Here is a 21,481-nt window from a genome sequence, read left to right as displayed (position 1 = left end):
GGAATATCTTTAAAAGCTGTTAAGTGTCGCTTGGAAACCACGAATCAGAAAATAGAGTACACTGCGCCTGCTGAGTTCAATAACTTGCCCAATAGCAATGCAAAGATACAATGTTGAGAAAAAGTAGCAGTGTCTAACTGGACTGTGGAAGTACTTCTTATCTAAATATTCCTAGTTATAGTGATGTTTTTTTCTCTTATCATTATACGCTACGTAAACAGGATTAATTAGCAGTTTGCCAAATGTGGAGAAATGTGTCGCTTAAATTACAAAAAGATTTTATTTAAATATTTCATGCTTTTTCTTGTCAGCTGTTTGCAAAACTCACTCTTATACAACTTGATTTGCATTTGGCCTATTGACAGCTAAACAGCGCTTAAGAATATATTTTAAGAATTTATTGACAGAGAATTAAAGACTTTTATGTTGTGCAGATCTAACAAGTTTTTCAACTTGATGCCACTTGCCACTTTGCTTTACAGCTAAAAATTTGCATAAATTAGGGAAAAATTAATATGAAACTTTCAGGTTCTATCTTGTTAGCGCTTGTTTTATTTTTTATTTGACACGCGTTTAAACAATTTTTTTATTTATGAATATTTAAAAACTGTTATACAACATTTGGTAAATCAAATGATTATGGCGCAGCGAATTAGTCGGTCAAATGTATCGATTATTAATAGTTTTTATGCAAATAAAAGGATACTTTTGTACCGAATGAGATCAAAGCAAAATAAACAGAGAGCTTAATAGATCATTGAATGGTCATGCGTACAGTAAATTTTAATTTTCATTTTAACTATAAAAAATTAGCTGCGTTAAATTACTATACAGCGACTTATTGGCAAGTTTTGACAATTTGTTGTTTGTTTCTTATTTAATTTTTTTATGAAAATATAGTTCAATCTCATATAAAACCAAGTTTCAAACTTTGTGCAAATTAAAAAAAAAATTTAATTCACAGGGAGTTATTGGCAAGTTTGGACAGTTTATTTGTTGCTTATTGGATTTTAATAAAAATACAATTCGGCCTCCCACAAGAACCATATAAATACAACTTTCAAGCATTGTGCAAATTAAAAAAAAAACATAATTAAAAAATTACCATCAAAAGTTTTTAACTGAACTTGAAAAAAAATTAGTGCGTAATTTTATAGCCCATTAAATTGTATTATAATAAAGTGGAAGCTTCAAGGAGCTCTAGAATCAAGTTGATTTTAATTGCGCGTTTTGCGCATTTTCTCCATATAAAAAATGCCTTGAATTCATTATATGGAAAATTTTTATAAATCCCATAAAAAAGTTTTAAGCTTGGATTTATGTGGGATTTTTTGCAGAATGAACTCTTTTTTTATAAAAAATTAAAAAAAGTGAGTAGTCAAAACTGTTGTTGGGTGATTTTATTATTTTGATCACGCGTTCGTGAATTTGTATTTTTTTCGCTGCCAAAAACTCTTTGGTTGCTTTGAAAGCATGAACGACTGCGTTGTCATGCTGGAAAATCCACTCCTCATCGAAATTATCATCAAAACAACCTAATAAGTACTTCGTCTATAAATTCTATATACTTGACTCTATTCATTTTTGTAGATATGAAAAATATGGACGTTTTCTCTTTGACACTAATGGCTGCTCAAACCATGACAAAATTTACGAAATTACGAGCCATCCTCTCCTTCGTTTTCTTGCGTTTATCATGCCAATAAATTCGGGTCCGTCCAGATTACCCTTTTCCATTAATCTTCGCAAAATTGTTACTTTCCTGCAAATGTCAATCTGGCCTGGTTGGTAAGGGATATATGATTTATTTGAAGGATATGTGATGTATCTATACCTAAAAGCTTAACTGCAGGATATTTGATTTATTTATTGCTAAACGTTTGATTTCCCGAACATCTCCATCTTCGTTTTCCATCAGTTCTCTTGGTACTTGCGTACTTTTCTTTCAATTTCAAACGTTTATTAACAAAAAAGGGTTTTAATAGCTCGTACCAAATCATACCACGCTGATCCCAGAAAACACACAGCATTGCCTTGCGGCCGAAGCGATTTGGTTTGGCCGTTGTTTTTGACTTGTGGCCGGGCGGAGCATACGCTTGAGATTGGAAAAATATACCCATTTTTCATCACCCGTAACGATTCGATGCAAAAAGGACTTCGTTTTGAGCCGGGAGAGCAGCATTTTACAAGTGATTTTTCGATGTCCGCAAATCGTAGTTTGAAGGCACGAAATTCGACATTTTTAAGAGCCACAAAAATGCATTGTTGTATGAAACGTAACCTAAGAATGAACTGAATATTGTTGACAGATGACAGACGAAAAAAACAAGATATTTGGGAAGGTTTAAAAATACTCCTAGCGACATCTATGGACTAATAGCTGAAAGTCTCATTTCGAAGGTAAAATCCAGTTTTGCTACTTTGTAATTTTAAAGCTACATATCTCTCGACTGTAAATACAATTTTTCAAAAATTTTTAGCTCCAGTAACACCTTTCAAATAAATACTAACGCCAATTTTTTAATTAAAGATTGGTTCTAAATTTACTTTAGAATTGTGATTGAATCTGCGGAGAACGATTTAAAAAAAAGCTTACCCGTCCTAATGTATAAGTTAAAGTAACAGAGGCGCAGAATTAAAGCTGTTGTCCAAATTCTGCTTTGGCACTCAATTTTGTGCTCAAACTTAATTTTGTATTGATCGTACGTTTACGTTATGATCATAGCATTGCAATAAGAATTCAGCAACAACATACCTATGTCCTCGCTTAGCGGCACCTTCGAACACATACCTGAGCACCCAGTTAACAACACATCGATACACAGTTAATTTGCCAACAATCACTTCAGTTGCTGATCTTGCACATCGAAGCGTCCCGCATTACAAAAAGAAAATAGCTTCGATATGCCTTTGCATTTGCCCAGCTACAAAAATAACGTCTCTTGTTATCCCGCCAAAAGCAAACGCATTCCGCACATACATACCTATCAGAGGTCTCCCAAAACGCACTCGAGTGATAGTAGGGCATTATAAGATTTGTCATAGAGCGAGTAACATCGCTGTGAACTTTTGATAAATAAAAAAAGTAATACGATACTAAAAAAGTGTCAAAAAAGGTGTTTTGTATTAATTTATATATGGACCCGTATAAATTCTATTGTAAATTGATTAATTTTGCATCCTCTTAAAATGTCTGAAGGGTGGACCATCAGTAGACTTCTTCTTAAATATTCTAGAAAAGTATGCCGTTCAATAAATTTCAATGGGCAAATAACTTTTTCCATTAATTGTGGAATATATATTTATTTAAATGAATGTCTCGGCTGGCTCTACAAACCGACTTTTTCAAGGCTTTTTAGGCCCTTAAGAGCCCTGATCGTTTCAGAATTATTCATATAATATCACACCTTTAGCGACACCACGAAAAAAGATCGAAGTCGAATCGTTGCTCAGAAGTGACTAGTTTGCATCGCCAAGATAGCTGATCTCACCATTATTGGTGTTAGCCAGCAAAATAATGGTTGTTTCGATGAATTGCGTGGCTTGGCGCGCCATTTTTCTAAAACCAAAGATCGTTCAAGTTCATATGTATCTTCAAGTTCAGCGCACAAAAAGTTGGTAACAGTAGCACTAAAACCACAATAGCATTTTGGAAAAATATGGGCCAATGTTACTAGCACTCCAAAACTCCTTTAAACTGTCGCTGATAGAACGCATTGGCTTGTCGATGGTCACGTGCGGGCTTAGTCCAAAATGATTTTGTCGGAAGTATGTTTCTGATATTTCGAGACGTTGCTAACGAAATGGTTCTGAGTTTAGCACGAAATAGATATCAATTGTGATTTATAGAGCATGTAATTTGAAAAAAGAATTAGCCTGAAGGTCTACCTTTTATTTATACTAAGACAGTGAGATCTCGGATCGTGCATATGTATGTGTAAGGTTATTTAAATTAAAATTTATTTATGATAAAGAGAATGATTTTGGTAGCCTATGAATTTCTACGTCTCAATTTTATGTAGGTACATAGTAAATTAGTTTACCCCAGCCAGTCTAACTTATTCCCCTTTTTGCAGCACTTTAAATTCGCATCGGTACGAAGGGGGTTCAATAAGTACCCGTGTTAGAAATGTAGACAACATTTTTTCAACATAGTCCCCTTTTAGAAAGGTACACTTCCCCCAACGCTTCGGCCATTTTTTTAACCCCTCCAAACAATGGGATTTGTCGAACTCTCCAAAATACGCCTCTGTCCCGGCAATGACTTTCTCTTTTGAAGTACATTTTTCCCCGCAAGCCATTTCTTCATGTAAGGGAACAAGAAAAAATCGCAGGGAGCCAGATGTGGTGAATACGGGGGTGCGCGACGGCAATTCATAACGCAATTCATGCAATTTGGTGGCGACAACTCCGCATGAAAGTGCTGGTGCGTTATAGTGGTGAAATAGTACCTTCTTCTTGTCCAGTGATCCCATTCCTTTTTCTACAAAATGCATGAGAATGACGCCGTTCGCATCCCAAAAAATCGTTGCCATGTTTTTGCCGGCCAATAGGACTGCCTTCGCCTTCTTTGGAGCAGATTCACCGAGAGAAGAAGAAGAATAAATCCATTGTTTTGATTGTGAGTATCCGCTTGTTGTTGCTTGTGAGTAAACCTGGCGCCCAACTTATAATATGAAATTTTAATTGCCGTTCCGGTCGATATATCTATGGCCTCTGTTACTTCGCGCACTTTCATTCGTCGATCAGCGAGAATCATGTCGTGGACTTTTTGAATGACTTCCTCACTAACCACGTCTGCTCCTCATCCAAAACGGATGTTCGCCTACGTTTAAATTCGTTGAACCAATATCTAAACGGGCTGCCGAGAAGTGTATGCTTGGGTATCACAGGTGCCACGAGTACGACATCTGGTGATGCCCTTAATGCCATTCTGAACTTGCAACCTCTAGATCTTCAAATTCGAAAGGAAGCAATGAAGGCGACGTACAGGCTCAAGTTAAACGGAGTCGGGGAAAATGAAGTAAGCACTGGCCACTGTCAGATATATCACCAGTTGTTAGAGCGGTGCACACTATTCTCGATGCTGGTGGACAATCGGGTGCCTGTCGTTAGTTTCGGTAGGAAGTATGACGTTTTGATCCCAGATAGAGATCCATGGTTAAGTCCAGAGAACCTATTAATGGGATATCAGCACACTTTCTACACCGACGGATCCAAAACCAGTGATGGAAGCGAATCTGGATAGTACTTAAACGAAGACACTCAGCACTCCTATGCCACAGGGCAGATGGACACGGTATTCTTTACGGAAGTCTTTGTCATCTTGAATGTGGCGTATTGGCTAATTGAGAAGAAGTGGCAGGGCAATTGGAATTGTAGTGACAGTCAAGCTGCACTGAAAGCCCTTGCTAACCCATGCTGTTCTTCGAAGTTAGTCGGTGAATGTAAGACAAAACTGAGCAGTGTTGCAAAACACAACAAAGTTAGTCTTATTTGGGTACCTGGACATTGTGGTATTGCAGGGAACGAGTTAGCTGATAAATTGGCAAATGAAGGCTCTGCAAGTATGCCACTAGGCCCTGAACCCTTTCTAGGTGTCAATTCCGCATCGATTCAACTATGGATTGAGGACGTTGGTCTGAGTTGAACTCGTGCAGAGTAGCCAAGTGTTTTGTGAAAGAACCAAACAGGAAAACAGCGACCTTTCTCCTAAAGCTCAGCAGGAAGGACCTGAGAGTACTGGTGGGTGTAATCACAGGGCACAACGTCTGTGGTCAGCATATGGCTACCAAGGGGGGCGTGGACCGCCCGATATGCCTATCCTGTCTTGAGAATGACGACACTGCAGAGCATTTTCTTTGTAGCTGTCCTTCATTTTCCAGAATCAGACTTAGGATATTGGGTTGCGATGCACTGAGTATGGACAAAGTTCATACTCTTCCTCTTCCGGATCTCTGAAAATTCATCAATGAATCCAAGAGATTTGTGGAAGACTAATCTAATTTATCCGTATTTACCATCCAACTTTTACCTTTCCTATCTCTATTCTTTCTACTGATATCTATCCGGGTGTAGTACAATGGTCTACTGACTGAGTGCTGGGCCTTGTTCAGCGCCCCACAAATCTAATCTAATCTAATCTAAATATCTAACTGTGGTCATAGATGGCGAGGCGTCCCCATAGACAGCATACAACTTAGCTTTTATCGCCTCGCATTTTTCCCATTCAAACACAAAAAGGGAATTACCGAACGATACTTCCATCTTAGCAAAAATCACGAAACACGTCTTACTCGAATAGTTGCCAAATCCAAACTAGCCTATGAACCAGTCTGAAAACTGTTTTTCCGTCGTTTGATAGATGGCAGCACACGATGCTAACTCCAACTTCTCCAGGAGCGCCCTCAGTCATCAATCTCGATACTCGTACATTTCATTGGGGAAATTTTATAGGAGAAAAAATGTTTGCGGGGCAACACAGCAGCCAAAAATACTCCAATATAAGCATCTATTTGCACGATAATCACATTGATTATTGGTAGTAGCAAAAACATAGGTATTTATGTTGTGTCTATGTGCCATAATTCAAGCGCACATCATAATCAACCCATCAATCATAGATTCACCTCCACCGTATCACCCCCACAAACACACTCAATGGTAGCTTTGTGTAAGCATTCTATGCATGCATTTGTATTTATGTTCTCAAGCTGTACTTGAACATGATTGATATTTAGTTTTAAGTCAAATTAATTTATAAACTATTCTCGTACTTCAATTTCTAATAAAATACATACATACACACATATAAATGTAGTTACAATTGAAATTTAAATATTGCCGAACTCCACAAACTAAATTACTTTTATCTCGTTTCATGATCTGTGGGTGGCTTAACAATCTTTATTTCTATTGTTGTTGGGCTAATTATTCATAAGTTTTATTTTAATATTACATTAAAGATGTTTTGTCTACGCCTTCAAAATAGGCAAAGAGCAAAAAAACTTTATTTACTTCATTAGCAGCCATTTGTACGTGGAAGCTTTTTTCTTTCCTCGGTACTCATCTTGCACTGACCGTAGGCATACCAAGATGGTCATGGGGGATGTTTAATTTAAATTAATTAAAGATTTCGTGGTTGATAATTAAATTATATTTGTTAAACAAGAGTCACATAGTTGAGGTTTGCCTTCTGATTTATTTATTTTTCTCGGCGAAATCTCAAACGTTAATGAATCGATTTCTTAAACTTAAATATTTTATGGAGATGCAAAGTACATACGAGGGGTGTCTTTTATATGTCGGGATTAGAGAACAAAAACAAATTTTAATCATCGAAAATCACTTTATTGTTTTTCAAAATATTCTCCATGAAGATCGATACACTTTTGCATGCGTTTGAACCAATTGTCGAAGCACTTTTGCCACTCTGAATGAGGTACCTCCAAAACATGCATTCTGAATGCCGCAATCGCTTCTTCAGGTGTCGAAAAACGTTAACCTCTCAGTTTGTTTTTTACGTACGGGAATAAAAAGAAGTCATTCGGTGCCAAGTCAGGACTATACGGCGGATGACCCATTAATTCGATGTTTTGGGTGCTCAAAAATGCAGTTGTTTGAGCCGATGTGTGAGAGCTCGCATTGTCCTGGTGAAGAGTGATCCGTCTTTGGCGATTGGTTTTCCTAATTTCTTGGAAGACAACTGGCAAACAAATGGTTGTGTACCACTCAGAATTTACTGTTCTGCGTTGTTCTAGTGGTACGGTTGCGACATGTCCAGTTTTTCCGAAAAAACAGGCGACCATTTGCTTGGAAGTGCTTCGTGCGCGAACAACTTTTGTTGGATTTGGCTCATCTTGAAACACCTATACAGTCGACTGCTGTTTACTTTCGGGCTCATACACGTAAATCCATGATTCATCACGTGTCACGATGTCATAGACGTGTTTCGAAGCCCTGCGATCGTATTTTTTGAGCATTTCCTTCGACCAATCGACACGAGCCTTTTTTCGAGCGATTGACAAATTGTGTGGGATCCAACGCGAACACATTTTTTTGACAGTCAAATGTTTATGCAATATTGAATGTATGCTGGTCCCACTAATGCCTAAGATTGTCTCAATCTCACGATAGGTCACATGACGATCTTGCAATATCAGTTCGCGCACAGCATCAATGGTTTTCGGAACAACAACTGAGTTTGGACGACCTTCACGAAATTCGTCTTGGAGTGAACTACGACCACGATTGAATTCACCATACCATCGATAAACACTGGTCCTTGATGGAGCTTCATCGCCAAAAAATAAATTAAGTTCATCCATGCAATGCTGCTGAGTTAATCCACGTCGAAAGTTGTTCGCACGAAAATGTTCACGATTTAATTCCATTTTTGGACCGAGATGAATCTTTTAAGTTACTGTAAACAACACAAATAGCGCTGGTATTTCAAAACGTTCTGATTACGTAAAAGCCTAAAAATGTCAAACTTTGCGATACAGCTCTCAGTTGCCAGATTGCAACACCAGGGTTGCCAAGTCCCGACATATAAAAGACAGCCCTCGTACATGCATACAAAGGCTAATTAAGTAAAACACAATCAGCCCTCCTAATTTCAACGCACCCATCCAGCAAACTTTTTGACCGACCAACCTAAATAGCTAAAGGAATACGTTTGCCACAAAAAATAAAATCCGACTACTTCAGACCCGGCATTAGATGCTCTGGTCAGTCTACCAGCACTTGATGTTTTCATTCAAGGAGAAACCTTGAAGGCAACCTACAGGCAAAACGCAATGGGAACTGGTATGGCTTCTGTCGGGCATTGGGCAACAGAGTAGGCATGGACTTCGATCCAACGATCCTCGCCATGCCCCTTGACTCCATGACATCCAGAGTCGTGCTTGACAAGAGATGCAGTGTGGTATTGCCAGAGGCTCAACTGTGGTCAAACTGAGAAAATGAGCCCGGCAAATACTGTTCTCGCATTTTCACGGATGGCATTTTCACGGTTCCGGCTCTGATGTCTACATGGAATCAAGCGGAGCAAAAGTACACTACGCTCTTGGAATGCACGCATCTGTGTTTCAAGCGGAGGTTTGTGCTATTCAAGAAGCGATGAACTTTGTTGTGGAACAGAAATGGAGAGGCAGATTTGTATGTGTCTGCTCTTTAGCTAGAATGGGCGCTGAAGCCAACTTCCTTGGCCCGTTCTGCCACTCCCTTCGGCTGGCATCAACGCCATGGTTATCAAACGGGTCACTCTAACCCACAAGCGAACTAGGCAGGCTGAAAGAAGCTGCAGATGAACAACCGATTGGCGTGTCCGACCGATTGTCGCAGTTCCTCCTGTCATTAAGCAGAAGGGACTGTAAACAGCTGATTAGACTGATGACGCCCCACTTTCTATGGGCAAAGCGCATGGAACAGATAGGCATCTCAAGTGTGTCTCCTAAGTCAGCTTCTTATCCAAGATTACTCCTAGATATTTAACTTTATCGGAGAGACAAAGGGTCACATCGCTCAGTATTGGAAGACTTAGCCCATCCAATTTCCATTTTCTCGTGAACAATACTATGGTGGTTTTCGGATTGACGGAAACACCCTTTCTCGTGCACCAGACATCGATTTTGTCCAGAATCCTATGCACTTTCGTGCAAAGCCTTTATAGAGATTTATTAGATGTTAGCGGTCAGACATCCTCCGCTAGTAGAGAGTCTACGACCAAGCACCACAACAGCGGAGAAAACATACTCTCTTAAGGACATCCTCGCTTGACCCTGACGGTGATTAGTTCATCACTGTTCTCACAAACGGTTAACAGCCTCTCAGAGAGCATGGAATATATCCACTTTACAATGGTTTGATTAACTCCGTGTCGTTCGGCAGAGCAACATATTGAGCCAAAAGTGGCATAATCAAAAACTCCCTCATTGTCCATGAACACGCCCATTATGTACTCGTCAGCTGTACTTCCAGTCTGGCTTCAATCATGCTAACAAGACCCTGTAAGGCTGATTCACATGATTTTCCACTGTGATAAGCATGTTGATTTCTACTAAGTGATAATTATATTTGATAAGTACAAAGGAAAAATAAAAAAGGCCCAATTAGAAGTATCATACCCATAGCGTCATAGCTACAACCATAACCACATCCTTAACCTCAAAGCTTAGGTCGATTAATCATGAAATTTTTTTTTTCTTTGGGTAGGTGAGGTAGGGTTCAAAATGCCTTCGCACTTACAGCTTCTGGGATGACTTTCTGCATTACTTCGGGAAAGCCCAGAACAGTATCCATAAAGAACCGATTCTATTCACGCTCGCCTGGGTCCACCGTATTTGTAGCCAGCTTTCGTGCTATATGCTCGGCTACTTGTGTCTCTATCTGTGCTGCTTCACTCTGTTGCTCTGTGTCTATCTTTTTTTTCATTAGTCATGACCTAGTCATATACCTGTGGTATTGAAGTAAAAGTATCACAGAGATAATTCTCCACTAAATCAATGAATTTCCATCACAAATATCAAAAGAACTGGCCAAAAATATATTTCATTAATTTAATGACACCTCGAATTAGGCCTTAAGTAAATTTAATAAAATAGGTCGTATATGCACATCATCGAAAACATATGGGCCTTTATGTACGATGCACATACAAATAAAAAAGAGTGATCCAGCTATAACTGCGTTTTTATGATAGATCATAAGAATAATGACCGTGTAAGCACTCTATTAAAAACGAGCTCTATGAAGTGTTTAACCAAAAACTTCAACACTTCTGGTATTTAATGACTTAAAAAGATAAATAAACACAAGTACAAGCAACAAATCGCCCACAACGCTTTGCATAGTCATACATACATATAAGTATGTACGTATGAATGTTTCATTAAATCAATTTGATAGGCAAAACGTGAGGAAACAAACAGCTCTTCTACAAATGATGATTAAGTATATTTGATTATAATCATCGGCCTTTGGTTATCCATTTGCATGTATGTGTGTATGGACTATCAGAATTATTTATTTAAATTTTTTTATATTTGCTAGAGCATGCAACTATAGGTATATATTGAGTAGTTTTTATTTAAAAATATTTTGAAAACACTAGAGATTCCAGGAAGTGATTGTATGTTGATTAGGTTGGAGTTAGAGAAGACCACCTAGCTGAATGTTCTCAAGGGCTAAATAAAGGATAAACGAAAGATACATAAATAGATAAGGAAGTTAATTTTAGTTGTTGAAGCAAATTTTCCAGTCACCTTAACACTAGATTTTCCAGAGCAGTCATTTTGACTGGTGGTGCAATTTCAATTCAAAATTCCTACTACATATAACATTTCCTTTTCGAAATGATGCTCAGACTTTTGTAGCTATAAGTGAATAATACATTTTATGAACTTAATGTTACTTTATATATATATATTAATAGGACTATGAATAAGTTCGTGCGGTTTTTTTTCGAAATTTGAATTTCGGATCATTCCCATGGCTTTTAAACGTTTGGAAATGGTTGATTGATCAACTCCCAAAGTTTTTGCAACCTCTTCTTGCGTTTGAGCCGGATCTTGATCGAGCAATTCCTCCAATTCGGTATCCATGAACTTTGGCGGCGCACCCTCGCGTTCTTCGTCTTCCAAGCCAAAATCACCACTTTTAAAGCGTGCAAACCACTTCTGGCACGTTCGCTCAGCTAGAGCATGCTCACCATAAAATTCCACCAAGATACGATGACTTTCGGCTGCTTTTTTCTTCATATTAAAAAATTCCCCGCAAAAACACATTATTTGGCACGAAATTCGACATTTTCAAGTGTGGTAAAAATATTGTTGTTTACGCTTCAAATAAAAAACTTATACTGACGTTTGTGCCTTACGACAGTAGCTCTCCAATGAATGTTTGGAAATGTGGATCGATGGAATAATAATCAAGTTACGCCATCTGTTGTAAAACCGCACGAACTTATCCATAGACCTATTAATAACAAATATATTTTTTGCTATTGACATTTATACCAGTACCAGTAAAAATGATGACTGGTCCAAGTTTCTATGAAGAAACGTGTGATTTCGGAGCAATCGTGAGGAATATATCGCCTAGTGGCTTCGTTCGTTTCGTTATCGGCATTAAGCCGTTGCAATTGTGTTCCTATTACAACCATATTTTGGAACATATAAGTATTTGTACTGAGTTAGAAGTCTCTCGAGTTTTGGAGAAAAACTATATAATTATGCAAGCGAAATTGAAGGTATTTATTGCAATATTGTTCGCACGTGAGACGTACGAAGGAAATATTTTGAGGCTTCAATATTTGTAGAACAACAAGTGGAGACCATCATTTTTCTCCAGCTCTATGTGTAGACGAGATTTTATACAGTTTCTGCGATACATTCGTTTCGACAAAAGAAGTCAGTGGAGTCAACGTTTGCAAACAGGCGGATGCTCTAATTTTAGTAGTTTGGAACAAAGTTATTGAAAACAGTCAAAACTGCTTCGAAACGGGAGATCATATTGCCGTGGATGAGCAACTGTCTCCAACGAAGGCCAGATACATTTTTACTTCGTCTATGCCAAACAAACCACATACCTTTTTGGCTTGCGTCTGAAGTACAGACGAAATTTGGCTAACCGTATTTAGAAAAAGACGAGTGTAGAAATGCACCAACCTCCTAAGCGAGTTTGTCGCAATGAAACTTCTTGTACGAGGAGTGCTGCTGAAGTGAAATTCGGGTAACGTAGAACCGACTGTCGGGGCACGTATTTAGATTAGTAAAAGAACTTGCTGCAGAATTTCAGACTTCACAGCAAAAACTACACGAGTATGATATTCCAACTACAAGTGTCACGGTTTCTGTACGCAAATGGTGCCAAATAGAATATTGCAATAATAATCAGACCACAAATATTTGTAAGACGTGCAAAAAAAATATATGCGGAGAGTGTGCACACATGAAAATCTACCTATGTAGAAATTGTGACCGACAAACTGTAAACAAAATTAGATAAGATAAGAGTTTATTAAGTAGAAAAACGTTACAATACTTATGTTATCGCACAATTTACAGAATATGATTTAAATCTTAATTCTACATCATTATATTTGTATATTTATCACAGGTTTGGTTTTTTAAATGATTTTTTCTTTTTTTCGAAGGAAAAAACTACTATGAAAAACCTCCGCTATACATCTTACAAGCTAGGGTTAATCTATACGCATTTAAGTACCAGGGAATAATTGAACATTAAGAAAGTTCAGTTATTAGTAGATTGTCCGAAAAACTGGAACGAATTTTGAATCTTTTAGTCAAATTTTGTATTTGATCTGACAAAATCTTAGTTTTTGATTCTTCATGAAGCTTTCTGGTGGAGAAATGCCATGGGAGTCGTAGCATCATTTTGATAATATCGGATAATATCGTAAAAATTATGTCAAAGTTGAAAAAATAGAGAAAAAATAAAAAAATTCCAAATACTTCCGTCTACAGTCTCGTCAGTTGTCATTTCAGTAAAATGTCAACACACTGTCAAAAAGGCTTGTTTTTGTTCTTTCGAACTGAAAAAGCAAATTCGAAATCGGATGGAAATTGGCGAAGTTAGGAGTTATTCTTCACATCAACCTACTGAAAAACGGTTTTATGGCCATAAAATGAGATTTTGGTGGTGTATTGGAAATTTCTCCTATACCATTTTTCTTAGTTTTACTATACCTACAAGTTGAACTAGGTCTCCATAAAAGTATAATTTCACTGTCGCACAGTGTTATAACTAATAGTGTTCAACTTTTTTTGTATTTTTTTAGCAGTGGATAAAGACTGGAAGTCACAATAAGCAGTTTTTCTTATACACCAGTCATTTTGACTGGTTTTGGTAGATTTAAATAGCTGGTAAATCTAGTGTTAATGAGCCTTAAAAAGCCGCGCCTCTCGAAGCATAGCCTATATAAATATTATATATTATATCTACGTTGACAGACAAACCGCCATAAAACCTCTACAATGCCAATGTACTTCATCCAAAGGGGCAATCAAACTTAGAACCATTCTAAATGAGCTGACTAAGCGGTGTTTGCGTTCTTGAACTCAGAGGCATTTATGAAAATTACCTCACGGATGAGCTGCCTAGAAGGGCAACTCACCTTATGTATGTAGGTAGGTGGGGTGGTTGTCATAAAGACACACTTAGACCTTTCGCAGGTCCATTGTAATACCACTGGAGCTTATCCTTACCCTACGTGTTCCTTTTCAAACCATCCGGTAACTTTAATAAACGAGCAGAGCTTCGTTAGTTTTCGATGGGCTATGTCCGCTACATCGGTTAAAAATGCTGTATCAAGAGTGCGCAGCCTTCTCATAGCTAAGCTTTCACACTCACATAAAAGGTGTCTGACTGTTTCCTCTTCTTCTGTATTAAGACAGCTTCTACAGAAATCGAAGTACAAGAGTCCTAACCTTCTAGCGTGGCTGCCTATTAAACAATGACCAGTTAATACACCTATCATTTTTCTTATAGCTTCTCCGTTAAATCTTAGTAAGATCTTCGATCGACCGCTGTTCCAGTTCGGCCATGTCTGTCTGCTTAGTTCGCATGGTGGGAGGTTTTGCCAGCTTGTATTTACCTTTTTGATAGTTTCCCTGTCTATAAGTAATTTACAAGTGGCTATGGGCATGGGTATCAGCGTCTTATCCGGTTCGAGATCGTTGTACCGGTTCGTGCAAGTTCATCCGCCTTACAGTTTCCTGCAATATTCCTGTGGCCTAGCACCCAGATAAGGTGCACCTTGTAGCACTTAGATATGTCATTTAGTAGTTTAAAACATTCTGTTTTTGACGAGTGCGTTTTTGATTCAAGTGCTTTTATTGCCGCTTGACTGTCCGAGTAAATGAAGACTTCAATTGTGGATAATACTCTCGTTTTTATTTCTGTAAGTCCCTCTTTTATGGCAGTGACTTCCGCCTTATCGGAGTAGACCCCTCCACCTACTTTGTTGTCCAGTTTTGAGCCATCTGTGTAGATGTTTAAATCATTTTTCTCAACTCACCTTAAGTCAGTCAATACTGCCCAGTATGTAGCATTCTCAAACAAGCATTGGATCAGTTGGGTCTACATCGCGCAAGGTAGCTGTAGATGGGCCACGGAGCCCACTTGTGAGATAGATAGACTGGTCTGATCTAGAAGGAATGAACGCGAAACTAGGTCCCTCATCAATCTAGACTGGTCTTCCGTGTTTGGTATCACCATCGAGCATGGGTAACTTATGGGAGTTTACTCCAGTGGCTTCTGTCGCAGCTGCAGGAACGAGTGGGCAGTGGAGAGATTTGACCACTTCTGCCACTGAGCTGCTCTTGCCGAAATGTGACTTGTGAGATAGATATACTGGTCTGATCTAGAAGGAATGAACGCGAAACTAGGTCCCTCATCAATCTAGACTGGCCTTCCATTAGTGCAATGTTTGGTATCATCATCGAGCAATACCTAATGAGAATGCATGGGTAACTTATGGGCGTTTACTCTAATGGCTTCTGTCGCAGCTGCAGGAACGAGTGGGCAGTGGAGAGATTTGAACACTTCTGCCACTGCGCCGCTCTTGCCGAAATGTGACTTCGTTGTATAAAATTTTACTTCAAACTTAGACTCCTCAGTCATCTGTAGTATTTTTTAATTTACGCGAAAGATAAATTAGTTTCACCACATTGGAAGTTAGTGGCGGACCTTGAGCCCAAATCAGTGGTATCCAGGTAATCACCGTGACCTCACCTAACCTAGTGAACCTGAGAATTCTGTCGTGAGACAGAGAGTGCTACTTTTTTGTTTCACCCAGATTTGTGTTCCCTTCCTCCTCCAGATAGGCATTTCAACGCGCCTATAATGGCTGAAAATGCTTCAAATGGTAACGAAGACGGCAATTCATCGTATAGTAGTATCCAGCGAGAGTTCGTAAGCCCTCTCTATGCCATGGTGAAAAGAATTCAGAAGGTGTGGCCAACATAAGACCGTTAATCGGCTCACAGCGAATTTGAAGGAATCAGCTGATTTGCTGAAGTCACAAGGAATGAGACGGCGGTTTGTTTGCGACAAAACTGAGATTGCTTTGGTGATACTCGTATAAGAAAAAGTCAAAGCAACCACTACTCATGTTTTTTCGTTGGCATCTGAACAACGACTGATTGGACGATTGTAAGAATACGCGTGACTATTTTTGGTCCTTTCCACGTTGGCGAGTATCGCAGGCGGTGGCATAATTAGCTGTATGAACTTTACGACGACATAGACATAACGCAGCGGATAAAGATCCAGCGGCTTCGTTGACTGGGTCATGTCGTCCGCTCCGGCTCAGAAAGCATTCGATGCGGTACCTGCTGGTGGTAGCAGAGGAAGAGGAAAGTCTCTGCAGTGTTGGAAATATCAGGTGGAGAAAGACTTGGCTTAACTTGGTTTATCAAACTGGTGCACTTTGTTAAACTCGGCCAAAATCGCTTAAGCGAAGAAGAATTCGTAGGAAATGCGAGCAGAATTCGACCCGTTCAATAACAGCAAAATTTGCTCTCCTAATTTTGCTTCGGATGTCCAAACTTGGTAATTTTTTATTACTGTCTCTGTTCGGATTCAGAAACACATTTGATACTCCTTTGGAGGGAAGGATAAACAGCTTAGCTTGCTTTCTCTCTTGGAACCTCAATCCAGTGTCATATGAATTCCATGTCCTTTTGTTGTTGTAGCAGCAATACTAAACCCTGTTAATGTAATGCAAATCACTGGTCGTCTTCGTCTCATTCATCTAAAGGTAGGCGCAGGAAACTTGCTGTTTGCTGGGTTCAGAGGTAGAGGGGTGTTGGATGAGTGGGTTTGATAGGGCATGTGAAAAGGTGGTTAGTGTCGTGCGGGGTGTCTTTACATGCAGGACATATGTTTAGTATGTCGGGGTCAATTCTCGATACGTAGGAGTTTAGCCTGCTACAGTTTGAAATAGCGCCTAACTCCCCATCTTTTAAAATTTTGTTTTTACATATAAAAAGTTTTATAAATATACCTACTTATACATACTCGTATATATTAAATATTTATATATACATGCGTACATACTTATATACTCGTACTAAAGTATTACTTGTTCTCTAGCTACTGATATTCTACTTATACATTTACATTTGGGGTTAAAAGATCGCTTAAGACCAGTTATAAAGGGTGGTTAAGGTTCAAGGGCCGGTGTTGATTTTGAATAAAATACAATTTTTTTAGGAATTTATTGCCATTTCTCTTTATTATGATAATACTGATATAGCTCAATTACGTATGGAACAAAATATCGGCCAAACGACCGCCGTGGCCTCGGCGGCACACCTCCATCCGATGGTACAAATTTTCGATGACGCTGAGGCATAATTGAGGTTCTGTAGCTGGCTTATAGGCGTACACCTTTTCTTTCAAATAATCGCAAAGAAAGAAGTCCAACGGTGTCAAATCACATGATCTTGGCGGCCAATTGACTCCGCCGCGACGTGAGATTATTCGGCTATCAAATTTTTCGCGCAAAAGAGCCATTGTTTCGTTAGCTGTGTGACAAGTGGCACCGTCCTGTTGAAACCACATATCGTCCACATCCATATCTTCCAATTCGGGCCATAAAAAGTTCGTTATCATCTCACGATAGCAAACACTATTCACAGTAACTGCTTGACCGGCCTCATTTTGGAAAAAATACGGCCCAATGATGCCGCCGGCCCATAAACCGCACCAAAGAGTCACTCTTTGTGGGTGCATTGGTTTTTTGCAATCACTCTTGGATTATCATTCGCCCAAATGCGGCAATTCTGCTTATTGACAAATCCACTGAGGTGAAAATGTGCCTCATCACTGAAGATGATTTTCTTCGAAAATTGGTCATTCAATGTTGCCATTTCCTGCCACCATTCTGACCATTGACGACGCTTGAAATGGTCAAGAGGCTTTAGTTCTTAAGTCAATTGCACCTTGTTAGCGTGTAAATGCAAGTCTTTATGCATAATGTTCATCAACGACATGCGTGAGAGGTGCAATTGTTGGGCACGACGACGAGTTGAGGTGGACGGCTCTTCAAACACACTATCGCGAACAGCAGCAATACTTTCTGCAGTACGAGCTGTACGAGCATGCACTGGTGTTATCACATCTCCTACAGACCCGGTTTGCTCAAACTTTTGCACAATTTTTCCGATTGTACGCACATTTGGACGATTAAATTGACCGAAAAAATCACGAAGTGCGCGATATGGATTTTGATTTGAAGGCCCGTTTTCATAATAGGCCTGAATAACTTTAACGCGTTGCTCGATTATGTATCTTTCCATGGCTCAAATTGAGTTAGTCTGAGGTTTAAAAATTTCAAATGAAATGCAGAAAAGAACTTGACTTTAGATGTGGTTCACATTCAACATCGGGCCTTAAAATTTAACCACCCTTAATAACATTTTTTTTTTGTTTTTTTTTTGCATTTTATCTGATTTCTATTTTGTATGAGGTACGAGTGCATAAATGCCAGATTTCACGATAAAGATTATAAAATGTCTTTAAATTTTCCACACCTTCGTTTATATAAAATAAACATGGAAATAAGCCGGTAAAAGTACATTCCCGTATGCAGTGATTAGCAATAAACCCACAAGAATTAATCTACCCGTTCACATAAGGCAGATTAGCTGCAAATTGACAATCAAGCTTGAAAGGTTTTCTGCATAGAAATTCGTTTGGTGAAATAATTTAGCGTTTCTGGTTTGTTTAATTATTATTAACGACATGAAGTAAAAACAAAAAGAAGCAATAGCTAATTTAATTGCGCGATTTGCTGCTAATAAGAGACATTTGGCGGAAATCTGTAAACGACGTCTACTGAGGTTGCAAAAAAATTATGCCAGCAATTCGCATGAGAAATGCGATGTTACATTTTATAATAAGTAATAACAGACCAAAGCGTTTAGATACAGATGTTTTTTCTGTAATAAATAAAATAAAATATGAATGTATAGTTAATATCTAACAAAAATTTTATTAGTTTTATTGCAAACTTCTTTTCTTTTTCGGCGTCCATTTTATTTAGTTTTTACTTTGACGTTTCTCCGTACATTCGGAATAATAATACCTATCGAAAAATACAAAAAAACACAGGGTTGTACGGAAACAAATATCTTTATAATCTCGTATTTCGAGAGAGAAAGTTTGTAGGGGTACGCTCGCCTTTTAATTACAGATTGGGAGCTAAGCTCGAAAGAGTAGATAATCTAGTTATATGTGAACCTATTTTTATGTATTGTAGTTAAAATATTGGATATTTATGCTATTGCTTTCGTCTTTTTTCTTTCGCTTACAGATGCTCCGGTAATATTAACATTGCCACATATGCTGGGCGCCTCCAACGAATACACGAAGATGATACGTGGCTTGCGACCGGATGCGAAGAAGCATCAAACATTCGTGGATGTACAGCATGTAAGAAAAAAAAACACATTAAAATCTAATTAAACGGTTTCAGTAAAATAAAATTACATTAAATTTAATAAAATAAAACAATATAAAGTAAAAGAAATAAAGAAAAAAGACTACACAGAAATCAAGTAAAATAAATTTAAATAAAATTTGATTTACTTTAATTTGAATTATTATTATTAAATTAAATTTAATTTTATTTAAGTGTGGTGAAATAATTTAGCTTCATTTCATTAAAATGTATTAAAAAATATATTTAATTAAATTTAAATAAAATTTTATTTAATTTAATTAAAAAATATAACATAAAATAAGATTTAAAATAAAACCACATTCAATAAAATAAAATTTTATTTAATTTAATCAAATTATATAACATAAAATAAAACAAAATAAGATTAAAATAAACTAATTTCAATAAAAAAAAAATAATTTAAAAAATTAATAAAAATAAAGTAAGGATATCAAAAAGAAAGTTTTATTTAATTTAATAAAATGATATTACACAATTTCAATAAAAAAATGAATTCAAAAAATAAATAAAAATTAAGTAAGTTTATAAAAAAAAATAAAATTTTGTTTAATTTAATCAAATTATATAATATAAAATAAGATTAAAATAAAACCAAGTTCAATAAAAAAATAATTTAAAAAAGTTAATAAAAATAAATTATGGTTATAATAAAATAAAATTTAATTTAACTTAATCAAATTATAAAGGTTGATTAAGTTTCAAGGGCCGGTATTGATTTTGAATAAAATACAATTTTTTTAAGAAGCTATTGTTATTTCTCCTTACTATGAAAATATTGGTATGGCTCAATTACGTATGAAACAAAATATTGGCCAAATGGGCGCCGCGGCCTCGGCGGCACTTCTCCAAAAGCCACCAAATGCAAATAGTTCCTTATCTAAATGGTGGTTAAGTTTCAAGGGCCGGTGTTGATTTTGAATAAAATACAAATTTTTTTTTAATTATTGTCATTTCTCTTTATTCTGGTAATATTGCTATAGCTCAATTACGTATGAAACAAAATATTGACCAAATGGTCGCCGCGGGCTCGACGGCACACCTCCATCCGATGGTTCAAATTTTCGATGACGCCGAGACATAATTGAAGTTCTATGCCGTTAATGTGCCGAATTATCTCATCCTTTAGCTCTTGAATTGTTGCTGGCTTATCGACGTACACCTTTTCTTTCAAATAACTCCAAAGAAAGAAGTCCAACGGTGTCGTTGACGTTTAGGTGCGGGTCTCATTCAACATCGGCCCTTGAAATTTAACCACCCTTTATAACATGAAATAAGACCAATGAACTAAAATTCAATAAAAAATGTATAATAAAAATTACAAAAATAAAATAAGTTTAAAATAAAATTAAATACAATGAAAAATAGTATAAAAAAAATTCTAATTTAACAAATTAAATATTTTTTAGCTCACTGGTACTCCACTACAAGGTGGCAAGCGCGTCCAATTCAACATGTTCTTGAAGAGTATCAACCGTATATCCATAACCGAAAATTTAAGCACTGTTTTGATGCCGGCAATTTGGGTGGAAGAGGTAAGGCGACATTATTTTTTCGTCTAATATTTGCAAGTGTGAAATTCCAATTTTTTATTTCGCTCAGGGCATTCAACTCAATAGCGAAATGGTTGCATTTTTCAAAAAGAAACTTATCAACTCTCTAAAGACGCTTAACATCATACATTGGGCGTCGCTGTGTGGAGGCATCGGAGTCGCAGCTATATGTCTAATATATTACGTAGTGCAACGTCGGCGGCCGGAAACGGAAGTGGCGCCACTTAAATAAAAATAATAACACAAAGCTATATCAGCTTATAGTTATGTATATTACGGATACGATATTTTAATACCGAATTTAAGTTTGTTACTCTTTATTTAATTTAATTTACTTAATTTTTAAATTATCTGTATGATTCCATGTACCTTAAATTGTTTATGTTTGTGCGTGTATGTTGGCGCACACATCTTTGTAAATATTTCAAACCTTATTATA

The 21,481-nt window shown here is 37.4% G+C and overlaps 1 protein-coding gene across 4 annotated transcripts in view; it reads left to right on the top strand.

The window, feature by feature from the left end:
- LOC129241316 (sensory neuron membrane protein 2) overlaps positions 1–21,481 on the top strand; it is a 109,476-nt gene extending 87,995 nt beyond the window's left edge. For all 4 annotated transcript variants that reach the window (XM_054877571.1, XM_054877573.1, XM_054877574.1 and 1 more), the window contains 3 exons: positions 19,343–19,461; positions 20,899–21,024; positions 21,092–21,481. In XM_054877571.1, the coding sequence (XP_054733546.1) occupies positions 19,343–19,461; positions 20,899–21,024; positions 21,092–21,274 (428 nt within the window). In that variant the 3' untranslated portion in view covers positions 21,275–21,481. The remainder of the gene's footprint in view (positions 1–19,342; positions 19,462–20,898; positions 21,025–21,091) is intronic.

Source organism: Anastrepha obliqua, chromosome 3 (genome assembly GCF_027943255.1).
Source record: "Anastrepha obliqua isolate idAnaObli1 chromosome 3, idAnaObli1_1.0, whole genome shotgun sequence".
In the NCBI taxonomy this organism is placed as follows: Eukaryota; Metazoa; Arthropoda; class Insecta; order Diptera; family Tephritidae; genus Anastrepha; species Anastrepha obliqua.
Note: the sequence above shows the minus strand (reverse complement) of the source record. Positions and strands in the feature narration are given on the sequence as shown.